This window comes from Bombus bifarius, unplaced genomic scaffold (genome assembly GCF_011952205.1).
Source record: "Bombus bifarius isolate JDL3187 unplaced genomic scaffold, Bbif_JDL3187 scf7180000007970, whole genome shotgun sequence".
Lineage (NCBI taxonomy): Eukaryota > Metazoa > Arthropoda > Insecta > Hymenoptera > Apidae > Bombus > Bombus bifarius.
The window spans coordinates 12,350-36,201 of record NW_022884356.1 but is presented as its reverse complement, the minus strand read 5'-3'; the positions used below and the strand labels follow the sequence as shown (position 1 = coordinate 36,201).

The 23,852-nt window shown below is 41.7% G+C and overlaps 1 protein-coding gene across 1 annotated transcript in view; it reads left to right on the top strand.

Annotated features, from left to right (window-relative positions):
• The window catches only part of LOC117212676 (fringe glycosyltransferase-like), a 57,898-nt gene extending 45,768 nt beyond the window's left edge, over positions 1 to 12,130 (top strand). The window contains exon 5 of the mRNA XM_033457630.1: positions 11,959 to 12,130. Within this exon, the coding sequence (XP_033313521.1) occupies positions 11,959 to 12,130 (172 nt within the window). The remainder of the gene's footprint in view (positions 1 to 11,958) is intronic.
• Positions 12,131 to 23,852: the final 11,722 nt, after the last annotated feature.

Below are 23,852 nucleotides of genomic sequence, written 5' to 3'. Positions count from 1 at the left end.
CGTGGCATGTCCGCGCCGCTTTAATTTCCTTCTTCGCGACTATCCATTTATAATGCCGGACCGATGGACGCACGAAGGCGATTGCTTTTACACGAACGGGTCGTGGCCCCGGCACGGATCACGATTTAATCCGCCAGTCGTGAGCGCCACGCCCGTTTCGAGCGCGCGGCACACGTCAGCCCTGACCTTTTCGATAGCCGCCACGAGATCGATCGATAACCGATCAATCGCGAATAAACCTGACACAGACGCACGTGCGGTAGTTTAGCCAAGTAGCGTGCAAAGCCGAATTTACACCGTTTCGCTTTCGATGATTCATCGGAATACGTCGTTCTCGTCCTCGTTTCATCGGCGGTGATCCTGCGAAGCGAACACAGCGCAAATTCGGCTCCGCTTGCCTGTTTGACCAAACCGCTGGCCGTGTTTGGACATCAAACTCTGAATCTAACGAGCGATCGTTTTAGTCAAATTTAGTAAAATAGAAAGCAGCGAAGCGTCCCTTTGCTTTAGAAGCAGACGCGTTCGCGTTAACAGTACGCTCGCATGCGGCGATCATCGTCAAGCAATAGGCAGCTGTCCATGAAACTGCAGCGAACCGTTCTCGTCGCTACTCCTTTTCCTCGCGTTCACTGGCGTTAACTTCGTCGATAGCGTGGCGTACGTTGCAGCTATAAGCGAACGTGACGATCCACGACGAAGGCGTGTTGCTCGTCGCTGGAATACTATTTTAATAGCGAGACAAAACGTACGTCACTGTACGCTTCGTAGACTCCACGTAGACGTATCGTCGCGTTTAACAGATTACGCTTACGCTTGTACGAGGCGACGCTTCTTGGATGGTCGGCTCAAACGAGCATCGTCGTTCGGCGATTGCTCGGCGAATCGGAAATCGAACGCTACGTGTGATAAGTTTTGCACGGTGCATACGATGTTCGAGATTATACGAAATATCGAAAATATTGTGCGAAAAGTTTCTCTCGTTTTATAGGGAAATAATAATAATCGTAATAGAACAGAACGGATCGTACGTAATTTAATAAAATAATATGAAACGAAAGAAACTTCTGGGACAACGTAATATCATAACTAGACTGTGAATATCGATGTGAATTCATATTTTTGCGAATGTAGATTAACACTTTGACTGCCACGTTGGTCATACGGTTTCTCCCGTGGTCATTGCTGACCGGAGCGCTTCAACTTCTTACAATTGTAAAAATTGAATGAAAATTGACAGTTAGGGTATTTTGAATATAACCGATAAATAGAAGATACTTTGAAATAAAAAGTGTCCCATTGAACAATTAAATATTTTTATTGGAACATTTTCTTTATTTGGAAATAGTTTACAATCAATTCTCATTGAGAATGAAAATTGACAATTAGGGTATTTTGAATGTAACCGATAAATAGAAGATACTTTAAAGTAAAAAGTGTCCCATTGAACAATTAAATATTTTTATTGGAACATTTTCTTTATTTGGAAATAGTTTACAATCAATTCTCATTGAGAATTATAAGTAAATTATTCTGGTGTGGTACTATAACGCGAATAATACATTATTATCGTATATTTGATTCTAGCTGAATCTAATGTTTAAATCTACAGGGTAATGTCTTTTTAGCCTGCGGATCTGATCCATCGTGTCAAGTAATCGAGTAACTAGTGGGTTTTGGTGGTTGTTAATTCTTATGTCATATCTTTTACCGAATTTGCATATGTTTATTAGAACATGAATAAAAAAAAATGAGGACGAATCTCGCATCTAACGGTGCACTGTGTTAAAACACCAGACGCTCTGAGCGAAACACGTGATTTCGGCGTGGTAATCAAAGTATTGAGAAATGGAACTTGGGTAGATTTCATTTACTAAATATCGTAAGCAGCTGAATATTTTCGATATGTAATACGGTTTTGCGTATTGCGTGCGTTTTTGCAGCTTCGAATTTTTCGTAAATGCGCAAAATAAAAATTGCAAAAGATCAAGTATCGAAAGAAGAATGCGTAGCATCGAAGCGGCACTTTCCACGTCGATTCATCTCCCTCGTCGACTTCGTTTCATCGTCACAGCCCAGAAAAGTCGACGGTGCCAGTGTCGATGGGAATCTGGCGCCGAACAATTCCCACAAAAGTAGTCCGGGCGCAGTCACCACCCCGTTTACTCTTTTCCATCCCTGTTTGCACACGGACATTAGGCACGCGGCGTTGAAAACGGGGGCAAGCACGTGTCGGTGCACGCGTGGCCGAGCGTTTCGGCCTTTCAGAGGGCCATTGACACGCGTACTTAACGGCGAGTTTCCCACGATTCTGGATCCTCCTTCTGGACACTATCCAGGGGAGCGTTATCGCGAAACAACGCACACACACACACAAGGGCAGGTTGTTCGCTCACCGAAACGTTCTTCACGCATCGTGATCGCGACTTCGATTTCCTTCGGCCAGGTGTGCTCTGCTGGGTGAGTGGACCTCTTGGTCGAAGAATGTTGCAGCTAATTCAGAGAAACGTGTTTGGAAAATGGCGTAGAAAATTCGATACGCGGCGCTCGAGATCTTGTTCGTTAGAATACGCGGTATTCGAAGCGAGATTGCAGCGAAGAAGAAAGACGGAAGAAGAAAGTTTGAAATTCGTTTCATTTGTTCGAAGCATCGGTAGGTCAGTCTTTTATACAGACGTTCTACGTGCAGAACGACGTCGAGTCGTGCGTTTCTTGCTCGAAGTATGTTCGTTCGTCGCTCGCTTTCCTGCGAGAACGAAAGCGGAATAATACGAGCGCCTGTACGGGCGATCAAGCGTAAGAGCGCAGAAAGTCGTAAAAACCTCTGCATCCGGTTCTAATTGCAACGAATTTACAGGTAGAGTCACGAAACGTGTTCTCACAGCGAATAAACACGGATTTCTTGTCACCGTTCGAAATCAGCCTTGGATAAATCGTCGGAAATCAAACGGCGACTGGCGCAGGTGTTTGCTCCGCTTCTTTTCGCACCTCGACAGGCTCGAGCTGTTGAGGCGGTGTCATTAAGGCGGCGAAAAAGTCAGCGTCGCGTCAGTTGTCGATTCCCTGTCGTGACTTTCGAATGCACGAGTATCAACCGGCTAATTGCGATCGTAAACGTCGTGAAAGTCGGCGCCGATTTGCTCCCGCGACAAAAAGTCGGTCTCCGCGCTCAGCGCCTAACCGATTGATTACCGTGAAACTCGTAGTCGCTTTCTTTCGAAATCACCGAACGACACGAGGTAAAGGCGCGAGGGGGATGCCGAAACGCAAAATACGAGGATCCGACGTATGCAAAAATGCGAAGATCCAAGGATGCGAAATACGATGAGAGGCATATATTATAATATAATATACAAGGTATAATATAATATACGGGGTGGTTGGTAACTGGTGGTACAAGCGGAAAGGGGGTGATTCTGCGCGAAAAAAAAGTCGAAAATGTAGAATAAAAATTTAAAAATTTAAAAATTTAAAAATTTTAAAAATTAAAAAAATAACGTCAATCGAGACGACGATCTACAGTGAGATCCGTTATAACGAGACGCGATAAAGTGCACGCGTACCGAGCCAAAATTCAAAGTTGATTTTCTCGAAAACAAAGCCTCAAACAAAAAATTTTTATTCTATATTTTCGACTTCTTTTTACGCGTAGAATCACCCCCTTTCCGCTTGTACCACCAGTTACCACCCACCCTGTATATATTAGGTTGTCCGAACAGTTTCTTTCGTTTTATAAGGAAACAATAGACGCACGATGTTCTTTTGAATTTATTTTTTTATTGAATTATGCACGAACGTAATAATAGAAATGGAACGAAACGGATTGTACCTAATTCAATAAAATAATATGAAACAGAAATTGTTGTTCATCTATTGTCACCTTATGAAACGAAAGAAACTTTAAACGAAATAAATAAATAGATATATATAATATATATATAAATAACGTTTTTGTTTTATATTGGTTTATTGAATTATGCACGAACGTAATAAGAACGAAATGGATCATAGCTAATTCAATAAAATAAAATTAATATATGTCGTATCTTTGTACTACAATTAGTTTATTTACAATGAATGGATTAAACAGATGTTGATTAAACAGGAAACGATGGTTATTTAACATGAACTAATCACAATAACGTATTATAATTAAGACAACTGTTAAGACGCAATTCGCACTCTCTGACTTCTCAACTCGTACCGCAATTCAGCAACCGCTTGTTTATAATTCGCACGACATTCCCCAGGCCCTTCGTCCACGATACTACACACACACACACATATATATATTTAATGTAAAGATGCAAAATATATGCAAAATGCAAAGGTGCAAAATATTCAATGTGCAAGGCTACAAAGATCGCAAGAAACAAAGATGAAGAATAATCATCGATTCAAAGACGCACGATGCACGATTGAGTCGATCAGAGTGTCTCGAGGTTGAATTAATTTCGAATAAAAGGATACACGCAAAAGATTGGATCCATTTATACACACTTTACTGTGTGACACTTTCGAACGCTTCTCGGTCAGGTAATTTTAATTAGATCGGAAGATCGTAATCGCTGCAAATTGATATATAATATGATACAATGTACGTAAAATGGAGTCTGTGAACGAGTAAACGATCAGACCTCAGATAACGAGTTTAAAGTTAATAAAAGCAGTGTCGTAATTCCGTAGTAAATACGGCAAATTAGTAGAAATCAAAAGCACTGCACGACCTCCACCATTAAACATACATAATACTTACGTGGTCGATCCAGTTGCTTCAACCTGCTCCACGATCCAATCTTCTCGATATCACACGCCTTTTCCACGCACAACTTCCACTTTAGCTACTCGCGCATATACGCGTAAAATTTATTCTTGAATCCACTAGGCTTCAGCTGCAACCAATTTTCCTCCAGGATCATTGAGAACCGCGATACGTAGAAGTACGATTTAACTTAAACCGTACGTATGTATACAGAGAACGGAATTTATTTTGGTCTGTGGTCGTGGAAATACGCGCAGTATCAATACTCGATCGAGATAAAGCGTGTTTCCAGCTAAATTGTTCATTAATTTCCCATTGATCTATCGGCTGAAGGTTTTATTTACTCTAGTCCTTAATAATCCTAGACAATTTTGTCCAATGGGAAATTGCAAATGCTGAAAAATCTCCGACTTCCATTATTTCACCTTGCTTCCTCTTGGAAACTTTTCCTTTTTTTTTTTTTTATCAACCTATACTTCTATTTCTGCTCTCGAGATCTATACAAATCTATATCGCACCGTTAATCTCAAACAGTTAGCTGTTGCGGCCTCTTTGGGAAGTATGTAAGAATACTCATCATGTTCCGCAAAATGTAAGCGACGACGAGTATACTCGTCGAGCACAGAGTATGCGTGCCTGTTACAACCTAGAATCGACCATTTTATTTTTGAATTTTACTATTGACAAGGCTCGTCGTAACACAAACTATTGCTGTTTCTTCGTGACGAGTATACTCGTCGATATACTAGCCAACTGGTTGATATTTCTATCGAGATATGTATAATTTTATGTGCTAGACTAGATTGACCACGTAGCAGTGATACATATACGTGAATATGAGTGTATGGAAGTATGTGTGTGCGCGGTGCCTTGAAAACTAAGGAACGTAAAGATGATGATGAAGATGGGACGCGTGCAAGTGTGTATCGATGAATATCTTTGAAATCGTTTATCAAATAAATATATAATAATTCTAATATAAAGTCTAAGTGTAAATTTAGCGTTCCTGTGCCATTGTTTCGGCAATTAAGGTCCAAAATTCTCAACGATTTCCCAACTAAAAGGGTCGATATACATTGACAATAAAATATCGTCAGATTCGTTAATAAGTCGCATTTTCATTGAGAACCTCGAAACGTTGACAGTATATTACTAATTGTCTGAGCGTACCTCGACAATAAATAACGTGTATCAGCCATAAAAGATCGAAGCTATATCTTTTTTGCGTTGAATAGCAGAAATCTGGCTGACAATCACCGGTACAGAAATAATTATTCCGTAAATCCATTTCCATCGTTTTATTATACCGTTTGTCGAAGGATCAAAAGAGACGAGAAACTCGGGGAAGAAACTCGTTGCTTAAAAGAAAACCAAGCGTCTAGCCCGATTCTTACATTCTTAAGAAGCACTCTGAAAACCCGCAACCGCAGTAAACGCACCTGCTCGAAGAAGAGTTGTACGGCTGCCCGCAACGATTTTTGCCTTCGACCGTCATTTATTCACGCACGATCGGATCTCGTGGTTCGATAGAGAAACGCGAAACCATCGACGTCGAGAAGCTCGCGGAGCCGCGTCAGCTCGCCGCGAAAGCGTAATTCGGTCAAGTTTGCGCGGCTGTTCTACGCGGCAATTAACGAGACGGCCACACCCGCGACTCATTAAGCTTCCGGCCGTGTCTCGATGGCAATTTGCCGCCTCGTTGCTCGCGCACGTGTGATACACGCGATAAACCGGACAATTGCGATATCTAGAAACCACGCAAAGTTACTCGAGTTCTACGATCTTCCGCAGAACCTTCGAAATTCCCTGGAATTCGCGATGCTGTAACGTCGTTCTCAACTATCCTCGCGCCGACTTTTCTATTCTCATCGGAATATCTTCACGGTGTGCGAAAATAAGTTGGAAGAAAGCGAATGGTTGTTCGTGTTGGCCCGTTGCTGGTGTATTTGTCGAACAAAATTTCTTACGAATGTATCGGTGCGCGGCTGGTGGAAAAAGCGGTGCCGCCGCGTGCAAACCTCGTGCGCACCTTGTACCTGCAATCTGCATATATATTAGACCGCGGTTCGGGTGATGGGGCGAAGAAAATAAAGGTGCGAAGCCTCGTTCGTTTTTATCCGGACCAAGATCGAATCGGCGCGGCTCGTTCGTGGCTTTAACGGCCGAATTAATGGGTCGTCGATTCCTCGAGGAAGTCGTATTAAAGTTAGCGCCCCTGCTCGTCTCTCCGTTTTCGAATCGGACTAGTTTTATTTCGACTGTTTCTGCCGTGCCACGATTCGTTCCCGGGATTAATTACTTTCATAGTGGAGCGTCGATAACGCGACAGCCTTTATAAGCCCGCAATTTGTTCGTCACGTTTGCTCCGAGGAAAAAGTCGAAGCTTATTTCTATAAATACGAAATAAAACGTTCGATGTACGTAAGCAAAACATTTCTCTACTGACTGGAAGCAACAGGTGCGATGGTTAGGAAAAGTATTCGTACAGCATCGTACTTATTGTATCATTTATGTCAATTAATTAGTTCGAAGTGTATCTTTCGTGTAATTTGGTGTAGTAGATATTACGAAAACGCGCAGCAGTTGCCACAAGAAACGCTTCATCGAAAAATCCAAAATGTCTTTTGTACACACCGTATACTTCGTTGAATATGCATATCCACATCTTGCATCGAAGTATTGGCTCGCATCCGAGCTATTCCACGAATTCGTTTACCGTCGCGAATAAATAATTCAGCTGCGAAAATTCAATTTGTCTTTCTTCGCGTTTCTACGATTCCACGAAAACATCGATCCTTGTACGAAGCTTCTCTCGGTTCTTCCGGTTTGTCGCGCCTCTCCTACTCGAAAAATCCGATAAGGCGAAAGCTCGGTAACTCGGAGACTTTGGTTCTTCCTTTGAGATTCGAGTTACCGAGGCTCGACTGTGCGACAGGCAGCGGGCAATCGCGACACAGCGACGCGAACGAACGCGAAAGGGTAGAAGATCAACGGCAACAGCAATTCTGGTTTTGTTTTCTAGGCGAAACGAGAAAATAGCGGACGCTCGCGCGATACAAGATCGTCGAAGATACAGTCGAACTTGTAATTAAAGCTCGTTGGAGCAACGTAAACCGGCTGGCTCGGGATCGTGCTGCGAGTTTCCACACTTCGGGCTCTTTGATCCGCGCTCGGGATAACTCGTAAAAATCTTAAACGCCACATTTAATTAAATACCGCGTCGCAAGCGGAACGAGCCACCCTCTGTGCGAGGCAGCTGGCGAACAGAAACTATTAAGCGACTTTCTCCGCCGATCGGAAATCATTAGACCAACGGCAATTTAGCGATACGTCGACGTTCGATGATGAATCGATGTTCAGACGCTGATCTATACCGCCAGCCGCGAACTTTCCGTCACGACTCGCGGTCCATTAATATCCGTACGAAATCGCTCGATGGATACTAATGACCGATCCTACCGAATTCGATCGGTCGAGTCTTGTGTCTGTTTGTGTTGTGTGTGTTTCATCTGCTGATCGTTGATGGTTTGTTTTGGTTTGTTGCCACATTGTGATCTTTGCTTTGATAGAACAAAATGGATCATACGTAATTCGATAAAATAGTATAAAACGGAAAATGTCGTGCATCCATTATTTCCTTACAAAAGGAAAGAAACTTTCCCGACATGGAACACGCTTCTCAAAGTGCTCGTAACAATCTAGAAAGCGGAATTTCGCTGAAAATCTACACTGCGGTCTCGTTGAAACCCCGAAACATATTCCAACCGAAGAATCAAAGTTTTTCAATTTTCTCACTTATGAAACGCTCTTGCACGAGCGCGCTCTTCGATTATTCCGCGTGCAACCGCAGTCGCATTGTCACAGTGAAAGAGTATCGTTCCGGTTCGCGCGGTAGATACGATCGTGTCGGCGTATACGAACCGAGTCGCCTCGGTCGTTTCTGTCGTTGGTACAGCGGAGGTACGCCATTAAGCTGGAATTCAGGTGTATTAACGATGCCGGTTACTCGCGACAGGTACGTATCGAGCGACCGTGGCCACCCGGTAGCGCTAATGGCGCGCCGCGGAGGGAACCGTTCGTTAGAGGCATTTTATTTTGCCTATCGTACGCTTTGTACGACCGTTTATGCTCCCTGTCACCGTCTCTGCCCTCCTTCCGCGGCTCTGCCTTCTGGGAAATCCCTGTTCGCGATTGCGTTTCGATGTCAGCCACTTTGCAAACGATAAGATGCATCCCGATTTTTTTATCGTTCGTCCTTCCTTCGTCTTCCCTTTCTCCCTTCTTCTTCTTCTTCGTCTACGCTCGATGAAATTGTCACGTAAAATAAAGAAAAAGAAATCGAAGATGAAAATAACAAAAGAGAGAATTTATTTGTTAACACCTTGTTTACACTAATGACAGTGTACTTCCAAACTCTAGCCGTGACTTTCCAAGACTGAAGCTCCTACAACTCGACTTTCCATCGGATCTGATTCTTTTTCCTTTGTCATCCCTCGATATCCCACTATCCACGCGTTTGTTAGGCGTCCGCGACCATTGCCACGCACGCCTTCTTCTCGAACATATCGATGGCTCATTAGGCACTTCGTCATCGGTCCATCGGTTTTGAAGTGCGTCGGTGACAAAATCATCCCCTTATCTGGTCCTGGTCTAGACAGCGGCGCAATAAGGGCGGACAATCGGCGAATTGTAGCGGCATATGCGTCTTAGGACGCGTAGCTGCATATGCGCTACACGACGTCGCGATACGAAGATGCCTCACGTAGTAGTTTTGCCACTGAGGATTAACACTGTACGACGCACGTATGCAATAAACAAACTCTGGACAAAGCAATTTCGCGGCTACGTGCGATCTACCACGGCGACGAGTTCAAACCCTTGGGTACCTCCACTAGTATAAATAGACGACCAAGTTCTTGTGACAACGACCATATCCAAATCCACGTCGTTCCATACTACATGACAGCGAACTGCTAGGTTTTGACCACAACCCATTACTCACCCAACTACTTGACACGACGAACCAGGTCCGCAGACTAAAAAGAAAATACCCTTTAGATTGAAGCATTAGATTCAACTAGAATCAACATAATATAAGTTATTATAAACCAAGCTATTGTACCACGCCAAATGAAGTTACTTAAAATTCTCAACGAGAATTGATTGTAAATAAAAAAAAAAACGGCCTTTGCACATGGTCCAACATTATACTTTCCCCATTGCGTAGGGTAATCAGGATCATCCTCTCCTTGTCCCTCCAATACCTACAAACGCAACATGTAAAAAGTGCAAGCATTCGACCACGAGACTAGTCTTGAGTCTTGCGTATAGTTTGGCCGTGGTTTGAACAACTATTTTAACTTTGCTACTTCGTTGTATTGAATAACGTCGGGCTCAACGGGCACCCTTGTCTGACCCTCCTCACAGTCCAAAATTCTCTTGTGTTGTGGTTCTTGACTCTCACTATGTTCCTTGTTTCTTCGTATATTTCTCTGATCTTTCGGATTAGTTTTTCGTTAATCCCCATTTTCCTTATTTTCTCCACCAGTTTCTCTCTGTTTAGCCTGTCGAACGCCGCTCTAAAGTCCACAAAGCAGGCATATAATTTGCTTCATTGTAATATTATACTTAATTATTTTCGTGAATAAAGGCCTAAAAGATTTTGTCATTAGGCGGTATTGACAAAATCCGCAATCACTTAGTTGCCAACCCAAAATATCGTCGCGTTAGTTCCTAACTATGTTAATTACATTTTTCAGAAGAACGTAATTAGCCGATCTGAACGTATGTCACGTCGGTGCAAGGAATACAAATTCGCGACAACGTTGGCTTCAACAAAACGTTCGTGCAGTTTTTCCGGTTGAATCAGAGAAGTCTGGTTGGTGTTAGCTTATCGATCAAAAACATAGTTCACCGCGGATCTTTGTAATATTCTGAGAATGTGTGCGATCGCAGTGTGGTATAACGTGCGCGCTTTCTTTCATCGGAGCTACGATGTTGTCGTTATCGAGGTTGATCGGCCGTGCTGAACGTGGTGCATCGTCGAGATTGAAATTTCCTGCACGGGGAATCTGGCAAATTTCTGTACGATCATGGCACGCTTGTTGTTGCATTGCATCTTCCCCGTACGAATCTGTTTTTCAGTTACAGTTCCTCGTTTTTTCTCTTCTTAAAAGGAGGAAAGCTTGGTACGCCGAAAATGCATTTCATCGTTGCCCAGCTTTTAAACTGACGAACAGCATGCAAAATACAAAAGCGAAATTGTATTTGAATTAACGGCGGAACGTAGTGAATTATGTAGACAATACCGAAGATATCCGCAACTAATTGCAGTCAATTTCATCTTCCGACAAAAAGCGAAACGAACTTTCTACTCGACTCGGTCTGATGAAAATTCCATTTGGAAAGCGACAAATATTCGGTTCTTCCAAGTCCTCTAAGTCCGTACAAAATAATATTAAGTTTTAAGCATTAAACTCACAATGACATCGATAGTAATACGAAACTTCGTAAACTTCAAAGTCAGTCTTCTCAGTTACGAACTAGCGTGGATAGAAAAGTTAAGAACTGGAGCGATTTTTAAATACCTACACCGTCGCTCGTAAGTATCTATGGTCACTTTGCACGATCTTCATCGCCAGCTATGAGTATTTTAGGATACCTATATACTCGTTACGATCATCGGAAAACTCTAACAAATTTTATCTTCTTTAATATTTTACATGGTAACGTGCATGTGACGCGAACGAACTAATCGATTTGTATAATAAACCGATAGAAAAGAAGCAGGCGCAGTCGTCGAAGCGCTCGGTTTAAATTGACATGGCAAAGTGTAACTAGCAAACTCTACTTTATGTACATTATGAAGTAGAGTACATATTATAACGTGAATTAAATGTCACACGTACATGATGAAATAATTAAAAAGAACGAGAGGAATAGAAAGCTTTTAATTCGACGTAGACGAATAGATGGATCTCGTAAACGTGGCCTTTTAAAAATTCTCCTCCGCTATACATCTACGATCCTTTTCAAGGAAAAACTCATCGATAATAAAGTGCCATTAAAACGGTAATTTTATTAGGATCTGCCCGTACGAATAATCGAACCCGTCTGAGAAACTGGATACGTTTCTATCGACGCGAAAGGACGAACGAATCAGGGACATTAAATCGAGCGATACCCTGACTCTGTTTCAGGTGGTTCTGCCACTTCGACGACGATAATTACGTGAACGTGCCACGCCTGCTGAAGCTTCTGGATAACTACAATCCACGGGAGGATTGGTACCTGGGAAGGCCCTCGATACCCGCACCCTTGGAGATCATCAGACAGGGCCCGGAACCTTCCAAGCGGCCGGTGAGTTTTTAAATTCGTCGAACAGAGACGTAGCGAGCGAGCGAGTAAGAGAAAGAGAAAGACTTCTAAATGAAACCAGTTTTCCCCTCGTGGCGTCTCGTTTTTGCGATTTCCAGAAAGACAGGGTGGGCCATCATTAACGATCGAGTACCGTCGCGTCATCGTTGGTACGCGAACAACGATTTCTGTTACCGTTCGAACCGGGCCAACCCACTTTTAACCGATGGAAATCGGCCTTCGAGTGGCTGCGATCGATCAGCCACTGTCTCGCGGATTAATCGGCCCGTTTCTTGCGGCGTACACGGTTTTCTCGTAAAACGGAAGTCGCAGGTGTTACTTGGAAGCTTGGCCGTTGGCTACGAAGTACAAACGAACCGAACGAGTTCTTGTCGATCCTTTTTGCCGCAGTGTTGCTCCGTAACCGTGGAATTTCTTCCATTTTCGTCGTGACAGTAAGTCACGGTCTCCGAGGGATCAGCTCCATCCGGCTTGGGTGACGGTCAATGGAGACGGTAATGAGCAACGTTTCGTTTTTTACCGGCGGTCGTAGGCTAGAGGCGTGAAAGTCGCTTTTTCGTACGTCGCGGGAGGTCTCTAGGACGAGCAGGATGCTGTGCAAGGCCGAGCGAAATACGAGGCGGCGAGGGGAAAGTGGAGAAAAGTTGGAGCGGAAGATTGACGCGATGCCAAGCAAATATCGGCAATTGGCGGATAAAGAGTTTAACGCGCGGAGAAATTTAAACGTCGTAAAGTCGGTGGAAATTGCGGTGAAAAGTGTTCGACGTATATGGAAATTGGGGAGTAAAAGGTTTGGCGCGACCAACGATAAGAGAAGTGGAAATATCGCGGTGAAAAATATTTTACGCGCAGGCCAATTATTGGGGGAAAAATACGTCAACCGGCGAGAGATTCTGTCGCGCGTTTTCTTGCTCGGACGCGGAAGGAAGCGAATTACGGTCACTATCCTCCGGTCTTATCGAATTTATGCATCTGGGAGAAAGCAGCCGCTGCCTGTATCCGTATTTTCCAGTTTGTCAGCTTAAACCGAATGCACGGTTGTTGCCTCGCCTCGGGGGGTGAGTTTGACGAAGGAGAGAAGCGTCAGCCGGTGACCATTTCTCCATTTTCCATACTTATTCCACCCTTTGTATACGTTTTCCATCTGGGAATTAGTTCGTCGGGCAAACTGGCCAAATTTCTTTCCTTGGAAAAGTTTCTTTAGGAACACGCTTATGCGTGCGGTATCCTCGATTAAACCGATCAAAATTCTTTCACTATTTTCTTCTTTTTCTCGTTTCAACAATTTTTCACACATCTCGATTCCTCTGGTTCGAGTCACGTAATACGGAATTCTTTTTATTTCTCTTCTTGTCCATTACAATATTTTTTTGCAGATCTCCAATAGGCCTCGTCGTTCGAGTCACGTAATACAGAGATCTTTTTATTTCTTTTCTCGTCCGTTTCAATAATTTTTCATAGATTTCGAGTCTACTCGTTCGAATCAACCAATTCAGAGTTTCTTTTACCATTTCTTTCTTTTCTGCTTTTCGATAAAGTTTCGTATATTTTGCGATTCTATCGGTTCGAGTCAGTCAGGAAACGTTATGTGTATTACGTTGCAAAATGATTTTACGTTGCAAGTAGCTTTTTACCGGTGGATCTCGTCGTGCCTAACCGTGAAATCGTAATTTTCTTCGCGAGAATCTTCTCGTATCAAGAAGTAGTCAATTTTCCGGGTTTTTGACACGGCTCTCTTACCTTTTCCCTTTCTCGTTCGAAGAAATTGCTCGAAAAGTTTCAAACGATGCGACAGTGAGTCGCTCGCGACTGCTCTTCCACTTTGAGCTCCCGCTGCGCTTCTCGCCGCAAACCACCTGCGTTGTGTACGAATTAGTTTAGCAGCTTCTTTTTCACTGATATCGAGACTGTAATTATTTTTCAAAGCCACTGTTAAAAGAGGATAGCGTTGTTTTCTGATTTAAAACATCGCGATTAAATACCCTTTGAGTATCACGTGTATTCTGTTACACGAGTTTCGTGAGAGTATCTCGAAAGAGAATCAAGAAACTTTTCCGCTTTTAAATACACGAAATATTCTCTGTTCAGAGATAATCTTTCCGAACATCGAAGAAAATTTCCTATTATTGAACACACGAAACATCCTCCGTTCCGAACGTTGAAGAAAATTTCCTACCATTGAACAAACGAAATATTCTTGATCCGAAGGAAATCTGTTTGAACATGGGAGAAAGTTTTCCGTCGCAAAGTAAGTGAAATATCTTCCATTCGAAGAGAATTTTTCCGAACATTGAAGAAAATTTCCTACCATTGAACAAACGAAATATTCTTCATTCGAATGAAATCTGTTTGAACATAGAAGAACATTTTCCGTCGTGAAATAAACGAGATATCCTCCATTCGAAAAGAATTTTTCCGAACATTGAAGAAAATTTCCTACCGTTGAACAAACGAAATATTCTTGATTCGACGGGAATCTGTTTGAACATGGGAGAAAATCTTTTCGCTGTAAAATAAACGAGATATCCTCCATTCGAAGGGAATTTTTCCGAACATTGAAGAAAATTTCCTACCATTGAACAAACGAAATATTCTTGATTCGACGGAAATCTGTTTGAACATGGGAGAAAGTTTTCCGTCGCAAAGTAAGTGAAATATCCTCCATTCGAAGAGGATTTTTCCGAACATTGAAGAAAATTTCCTACCATTGAATAAACGAAATATTCTTCATTCGAAGGAAATCTGTTTGAACATGGGAGATAATTTTCCGCTGTAAAACAAACGAGATATCCTCCATTCGAAAAGAATTTTTCTGAACATTAAAAAATATTTCCTACCATTGAACAAACGAAATATTCTTCATTCGAAGGAAATCTGTTTGAACATGGAAGAAAATGGCATGCTACCAAATACGCAAGATATTCTTCGTCCGAAGGTAACTTTTTTGGTCAGCAGAGAGCACTTCCTACTACGTTGAATACTCGAAATATCTTCGATTCGACGAAAACCCTTTCGAATACTGAGGAAAATTTCCTCCCATCAACCACACGAAACAACAACAATCCGATGGAAATCTTGATGTGAAAAGTTGTAGCCACGAAACGCGCTAAACACTGTGGATTCTCGATGCGATCGCGAGAGCACGTCTCGAGTATCACGCGTCTCGAGTGGCTTGACGCTTAACTTCGAGGCACAAAGTCCTCGGCATCGCGATCAAAAATCGATAAAAGGCCTGTCTTACCAGCGGACTCACGAGATACAAGATGCGATTTGGATTCCGCGAGATATGATCGGCGGAGGTCCCGGCAGCAGACAGGTAAAACGGGGCCCGTGATCTTATCCGACGACAGTGTCATGCTATAAGCCCATTAATCCTTTTTCCCTTGCCGAAAAAAAGAAACGAGCAGCGAGAAGGAAGCGGAGGAGTGAGAGATCGAGGGGCAGGGGTTGAGAAATAAAAGGATCAACGTTGTCAGACGTTGCGGTGGCCCATCGACGGGGCTGCGTCCTGGAAAAAACTCCTCTCCTACATTTATCATCCGCTTAGACAAATTAATAACGGCTTTGATCCGTCTGTCGCTGCCACGACGAGTCTCCGGGACGTCGCTTGTCTTCCGTGACGACCAAAGAAGGAGGAAATCGTTTGTAAGGAACAGGAAAGCGGGGCTTTCTCTTCGAATCTCGAGATGCTTGATATTTTGCGTGGATAGAGCGAGTTTCGTTCGATGTAACTAGTTTTTTTTTGTAGTTCTCTGCTTTCCGTTCCACTCTCACGCGAATGCAAGTTCCTTCCTGGACATTCGGTGGAAGAAGAAAAAAAAATGAAAAGAAAGGAGAAGAAAATAATTAAGATGGTGTATCGAAGAAAAGAAAATCTTCTTCGTGGACGTTAATCCTTTTTGCAATTTTAATTTCGTTCGCTATGACTTTGATTTAGAACCACGCTTTGAAGCAACATCCAGCAACGTCGAGCATATTATCGCTGTTCCATGCTTCTTGAAAAACTCGCTGTTGCTTCAGCGTGCATCAAATGTTCCTATATATCGCAGTTGGAAATGTTTTGCAGCGTGCAGAAGCAAGAGACAATGAGAAGCGAAAGAATAGTTATCAAGTGGTTAATTATCAAGTGATTGCATAAATTTGGAATTTTTCGTTCAAAATAGAGTGAAACCGGAAACGATACATTTTTGCCGTGGTAGTCAAAGAAACAGAACCTAAGCTGAGATTCCTGTAGCCTCGTAAATCCTTGTATCTTTAAGCTTTCCACGACTACATAAACCATGTCTATAGCCTATTCATTAGGTTGTCCGAAAAGTGTCTTTCTTTTACAGACACGTCTTTTGCAACGACGCATCTTTATACAAACATGAAAGCTAATCTGTCAAACGTTGTGATCTATATCTTGCTAGAGCAAAATGGATCATACGTAAATAAAATAGTATAAAATAATATAAATTAAACGATATAAAATAATATAAAACGAAAAATGTTGTGCATCCATTATTTCCTTATAAAACGAAAGAAACCTTTCGGACGATGATTTAACGTTTCGAAAGAGTCAGACCGAATCGCCTCCGATGAATCTGCCTCCGAGAGCGAATATTTGGCGGTAGTTGGTAAAACGGAAACAAAATCGAAACCGGTAGTCTTCGGATGAAACGATAAATCTTACGAGAGTCAGAGGACTCGTTTCTACCTCCGCAGTAGAGGAGATTAAACGTTTCTTATAAGGACCGATCGGAGCCATTCATCACCGTCGCGTCGGTTAGATATCTCTCTTTCTCTGATTTCTACTCGAGTCCTCGGCTCGTTAAGCCCTAATCGCTCTACTCTTTTCATTTTCCCAAACCCCACCCTTTCGACCACCGACTTTTGACCGTTCGTTGTCCGTGCCCGACCGCCAGCAATAAACGTTCGTCGTGTATTTGCGTTGGTAATTAGAACGTCCATAGGATTATTTTATTCTTGAATTATGGACAAGAAAGGTACGAAGCGACCGTGGAAAAAACCACGGTGTCCGCGAGAAAGTGTGAAACGAGATTTTTTAGTAGCTTTGTATGGCAAGGTCTCGCGATAAGTCGGATTTCTCGTCTTTTAGAGACGAACAGCTTTAATATTCGATATCGTTCGACGTTTGCACTTGAATTTCTTTATCAGTTTCTTCAACGTTTCAAAAATATTAACGTTCTTACGATAACTATACGAGTAACGTTACGAACGTAGACGAATATTAATCGAGTTGAATTATTCGTTTCTTACGGAAATATACCTATACTGTTCGTTAGTTAGTAAATAGTATTATTATTTATTCTTGTTTGTTATTTATGGTTTATATTCAGGCTTCGCATTTTTCTCCTATGTGTTACGTAGTCAGCGAGCGATGTAAAAGTCAGAAAATCGAAGCTATCGTATTTTGTTGTTATTTCTGTATTCAGAAGTAGGATCGTAATATTTATTATTTTATTCTTTGGATAAATCTATCGCACTGTTCTCAGTCGAAAAACTTTATTGCACTTTCTTACATGGACTAGGGATAAAAACAAAAGAACATCTTAAACCTATCTAGAACTATCTCTTTTTTTATTTATTTATTTATTAAAATTTACAAGCAATTCTCGTATTGAGAATTTTCAGTAATTTTTTCTGGCGTGGCGCAGTGACATGGCTAATTATTTATAATAAGTTAATACTTATTATAGATAAGTATAATTTATAAGTAAGTATTATAAATAAGTAAATATTACTGAATTTAGATAACTAATCGAATCTAGCGCTAGAACTATCGTCTACTTACTATTTATTGTAACTACAACTCAGGTTATCATTTTCAACGTATTACTTTATTTAACGAAAGATATTTTTCTCCATATTTAACAAACACAAAGTTTTATTGCATTTCTTCCACGATCATACGTTTTCGCATCGTTGCGAACGTTTCACGTCCTGGTTCGATCTCCGCAAAAGAGTAGCCAAACGTCGTGATGTACTCTGCTCGAGAAACCATCATTGAATTAATTAGACCAAACGTAATCTCGTTGGAACTCGTAACGTGCCGAAGATTTTCCAAAGTTCTCCTACAACCTCGAATCTCAGTTTCGCATTAACTCTTTCAGCTTTCTCCAAGAAATAAAAAAAAAAGAAAAAAGAAAAAGACTGGACTCTATCCAAGATTCTACAATACAATTTTCGCTTACTCCGTTCAATCTTCATCCACCTGTTTTCTATCATGGAACACTTTTCAAGCTCGTTCGCAAACTACCGAGAAATAAATCTAACACAATTTTCATACTTGAGGTCGTCGATTTACCTTCGATAAAGTACGGTTTATAGAAGGAAGAGACTATTACGTAAGGTTCTGCACGGAAGATGAGAACGGGGATAGACGTGTCTCGCCGTTTTATTCTGCTTTTATCGCCAACATATTTGGAGAAGATGGGACTGCGGGCCCGTTTCCACTGAATGGACATTGTTCGGCGGACACTGCCGGTATAAAGGGATACTCTGCTCTCTCTATCTCTCTCTCACTCTCTTTCCCCCCCTCTCTCTCTCTCTCTTTCTCCAATGGTATTCCGCGTTTTTCAACCCTGTTTCTCCTCTTCATTCAGCCTTCTTACGATCCAGTCGAACCAGTATCGTTGTACGAACGAAGAACCCTCTATGAAAGTCGATCGAGCAGCCGAGGTCGGCTATCGATATGTCGCGTGGTAACCCACTTACAGCACACGAAAGTAGTATAAGACGCTTCTGTAAACTCGTTATCGATATAGAAATCGGTGAATTAAATTTGAAAATTGTATACAAAAAGTACGAGATATTTGGTACGAGTATGCACAGGTTGACGGAGTTATTCCAACGCCTGTGCGTTGGTACTCTTTACGAATATATTATGCGCCTTATACGAAAAATTTCGAAATTTCATTGGCATTTTCACGAAACTCGACCGTTACGGTTTTATTGGTTAAGCTTGGAACAAATCTGAAAGAAAAATATATAGTAGTTTTGTAGAGGTCAGAAGAGTATTTAAACAGTGAATTATCCATTTGGTAGGTACGCGTTTGCAATGAATATAATGTAATTTCTATATACAGGCTAAAATAAATAAATACGTACATTCGTATAGATTTTCAGAGAAATTTCTCATTTTATCGATATGTGGGATGGTGCGACGTCAGGGAAGTACGTGGCGTGAGGGGTAATTATTTATAAACATTGTCAAGATATGTTAATGTTGTCAAGGAGTGTTGCGAGCGTTACCAAGGTTTGTTAAGGGAAAAATGAGCATGGGAAATACTGTTGAATTTATCGTGGTCGAGTGAAGTTCGTTGTGTTGTTGTGACGTAGAATTAGCGAGAAACGAATACGCGAAACGCGGTATTATATTCGATTTTGTGAGAGTGCAATGATATTGTATTTATCATATTGTTTTCTGCTAACTTATAATGTAACATTCCTACAGATATAATCGTGACAATCGCGTTTGAAGAATTGAAATTAACGGGCTAATGAAATTTCAAAATGTTTTCTACAACGCACACGATATGCACAGATTTTCTACGATAAATATTCCGATCTTATACTTATCTATAATAAGTATTAACTTATTATGAATATTTAGCCATGTCACTGCACCACGCCAGAAAAAATTACTGAAAATTCTCAATGCGAGGATTGATTGTAAATTTTAATAAATAAAATAAAAAAAAAATATTCCGATGATACGTTCTTCACGATAAATCTACGATAAACACTTTCGTGAATCATTTAAATCCTCGTAGCTTGCGCGAACACCGTGTTTTCATCATTTTTTGCCCTTTTCTCTTACACGAGTAGACTACTACTCTGGCAGTATCCATTTTATTAAAACTGCAAGGGATCGTTGGCGGAGATTGGCTCTACTCGCGATTCCAGACCTGTAATTTAGCTTCACAGGCCGAGAAAGATGTTTCGCAGGAATCGACGAATTCTGGAACGATTCCAGTGGTCTTACGATCGTTAGCGTCATTACGGTGGACCTGACGATTTTACGGGGGAATTTTGAGTATAACGAAGAAAGTCAGAACGTCGTACAATTTTCTTAGAGATTCGTCGAACAGAACTGGGTCAAGTTGTGCCTCGATTCTTCGAAACGATCGTTCTTCGCGTATAATTCGAGGAATAAGGTAACACAGACTACGTAATAACAGCAAGACGAATCTCGTTCTCGACATTGTCACGAATCTTCCCGTTTTCCGCTGTTCCGCTCGCATTCCCGCCAACATTCCGTGCAATTCATCGATGTGTTTCTACCATTGCGGAACTCGCGATGCCGCAGATTAGGAAGCTTCGCAGATTTACACGTGGGCCTATGACGTAGAGATTCGCAGATGCTTTCGTATTTCCACTTGAACGTGGTAGTTAATCTCGTAGCTGCGGGCGATTTTCGTATTTTTTCTTTTCTTTTTTTTTGCACAAAATCGCGGACGAAATTTATACCCTGTATAAGTTTATCGTAAGAGGAGGGTCTCGATGCAATGGAAAAAACGCGACGCGATAATGGTGCGGCGTGTTGGCGATTTTGTAGAGAAAAATACTAAAATCGCCGGCGGCTGGAGGGTTTGCTTCGTAGCGACGAATTCCAAAATGATGAAAGGCGAGGTCCTTGCTTTAAGGCTGTGCACGCGTCGACGACAATTTGTCGGGCGACAGTTTCGTCGTTTACGAAACGGGCATTGCTTCGTTCATAGGTGAACGTGCGCGCAATTCGCGACATGATTGCAAGATGATTTTTTTTCTTTATTAGAGGAAAAGATCGAACCGTTGCTCGAGAAATTGTCGTCGATATTCGCGCACCGAATATCTATGTGCATCTAGGAAAAGTGCAACATCAACTGCCTCGTTATTTAACGCTAGAACTACCGATAGTTAACGCAAGCTGTTTCTACCAAAACCAGTGAAAATGACTGGTCTTTGAAAAATACGTAGTAATAGAATATTTGTATATTTATTGATTTATTACTTTCTTACGGAAGCAATTCCACGTTATGTAGTACATTTTTATTAACGATGATCCCTAAAATGATCCCTAAACGAGGGTTGACATATTTATAAAATTGTGGAGCCAGTCATTTTTACTGGTGTGGTATTTCTAGCGTTAGCATCTAACGATCGATCCGCAATTTTCCTGATAACTGATATCGTCATATCGAATGATACGCAGTAAAATTTTTAAAAACGTGTGGCAAGTTGTACAAAACGAGGAAACTGGTTAATCGGGTTCGATAAACAGATTGCAGGACCCTTTTACACTTTGACAAGTACCAGTCATTTTCACTGGTATCGGTATCGGTAGCCTGGATAGAAAATTATTTTCAGTTTGAATACATACAAAACGAAATAAAATTCATTATATTATTCTTTTAGTTGTCGTTGCGAAAGTCATTACATTACAAGAATTTTACAATAAAATTGTAAAACCAGACAATTTGACTGGTATGGTAGTCCTATGTTTCTCGTTCCTCGTACAACGAAGAACGTTTATTCACATATCTTCAAACCGCTTTTTAGCTTAATAAATTACATAGGTAAGTTTTATAATTAATTTCTCGTGTATCGTCAACGAATACTAATTATCGTTAACGTTAACAACAATCGACAATAGTCGAAGAACGTAACGAGAAAAAATGATTAACGTCGATATTGGTTAGCGGCAATCGAAATAAAATTCGTTACTGGTGATCGGAACAATTAAAAATGAATATTTTTCAATCGTTTGATTCTTCGCGAAATGTCTCTGACACTTATCGATAATTGGCTTGCACTGAAATAAAAATTAATTTTTTCAAAATTATTATCTTCTCTTTCTAAAAAATATCTAAAATAACTGTTATCCTGGATCTCTGATATTTCGATTTATGGCGGCTCTTAGGACAACGTATTATATATAAAATTCACGAGGCAGTGAACGTATTAAAGATAGAAATAGGTGCGCACGGGATTTCTCGAGGATTTAGTCGTGGACAGGACGATACATACGAGCGAAAGATGGGCTAGGTTGCGCTGCTTTCTGCAGGAACACCATCGACCTATCCGCCGACCCCCCATGGGTGTGGTACCATCTTCCAGCCAAGATTATGGTCTCGGTATGGTGGACGTTACTCCCTGGGGCCTTCGCGTACTCGTATATTATATTTGCCCGAGAAATACTTACCTTACCCTTCTCCTTCTCGAACCTATTCCTCGTTCGACCGCTCTCTCTCTCTCTCTCTCTTTCTCTCTTTCTCTTTCATCTTCTTTCGGTCGAGTTTCCTCCTTGTTCTCGCTATCTTCAGAACCTCTTCGCGAACCTAGAGGCTGTGCACGTGCACCGTAAGAAGAGCTTGGAGCGGTTGGACGAGTGAATGAGCGTTCATGGCGAGGGTGGAGATCTCTTAGTCATGCCGGAGTTCGGTTTCGAAGCTGTTTTTAGCTTCGCTTATTTATGGTTCAACCCACTTAAACGTTGAAATGAAAGTTATATACGCGTCGATTGTTTCGCGATCATCCCAATTTCTGAACATTAGGACGCTAACGGGAAGAGCTAGACTACAGGCGAGGAAGTCTCGAGTACGAGTATCCGGATAAAGAGATAGGTAATTATTGTCTGAATCGTTCTATTCCGAATTTACTGTTTCGTTATACTGTCGAAGGATTTCAATGTTCGAGGATCGTCGCATGGTTCGACGTTTATCGTGGCTACAAAAATGATCTGTCGTTGCGCGTCAACATCGGTTACCTTAATCGAGTCGGTAATTCTGTTTTTCAAATTTATCTCGCGGTTTATCGTTATTCGTGTGATCCTTCTGCGATGAACGAGCTCGTGGAAGTTAGTCATTCGTCTTCTAAAAATTGGACATTAATCGTCTACTTATATAACGAAAATAAGAAATTAATAGAAAGCGTAGTTCGATCAACGTAGCTTCCGAGAGAGTCGATTCATCACGTTGCTCCATCCGCATCGTTACCTCGCACGATTGCAAAATCGATTAATCGTTTCCTTGATATTTTAAACGAAATTATCGCGTCTTGTACGAGACTTAACGCTTATGAACTGTACACCGTGTTTGCTGGAATCGGGCCAATTGGTCTCCCTGGAGCGGCGATAATCGAAGACTCGAGTGGACAGAGAATGCGGTGGTTCGATAATCACCGCGACTTTTGTTATTGCACGGGGATTTAAATTAGCCCCGGGTATACGTGTCTTCGCCGGGCAACCGCTCGGTGCCTATTATATCGTTAGACCAGAAATTCTCGACGTTCAATTACCCGCCGTCAAATCGACCGGTGATTACGAAACACTGGCCCTTGTGTGCTCGCGCATGCACATGTGCACGTATAGCCGTACGATCTAGAAAATCGTGCAATCACAGCGCTGACAACTAGATGCACGGCCCCGTCTTTTTTCTTCCACGTCCCTCCAAGGGGATAATTAGCCCCGTTACACCGAGTTATCTCGTGCAACCGAGAGGAACAGCCGTGTTTCAAGAATTTTCAAATCCAAGGTAGGTTAGCTGAGCGCGATCGAGTTCGCGAATTCAAATTAATAACGATCGATTTGACAGCTCTCAAATTTAGAGCGATCCCATTCAACGCGCTCAAATTTGGGAGCGGAAATTTTCAAGGCTCTGGTCTGGAATTTCCAAATTTAGCGATCGAACGTAGCTCGAATTAAGGACGATAGAATTTGGAATTTTTGAATTTC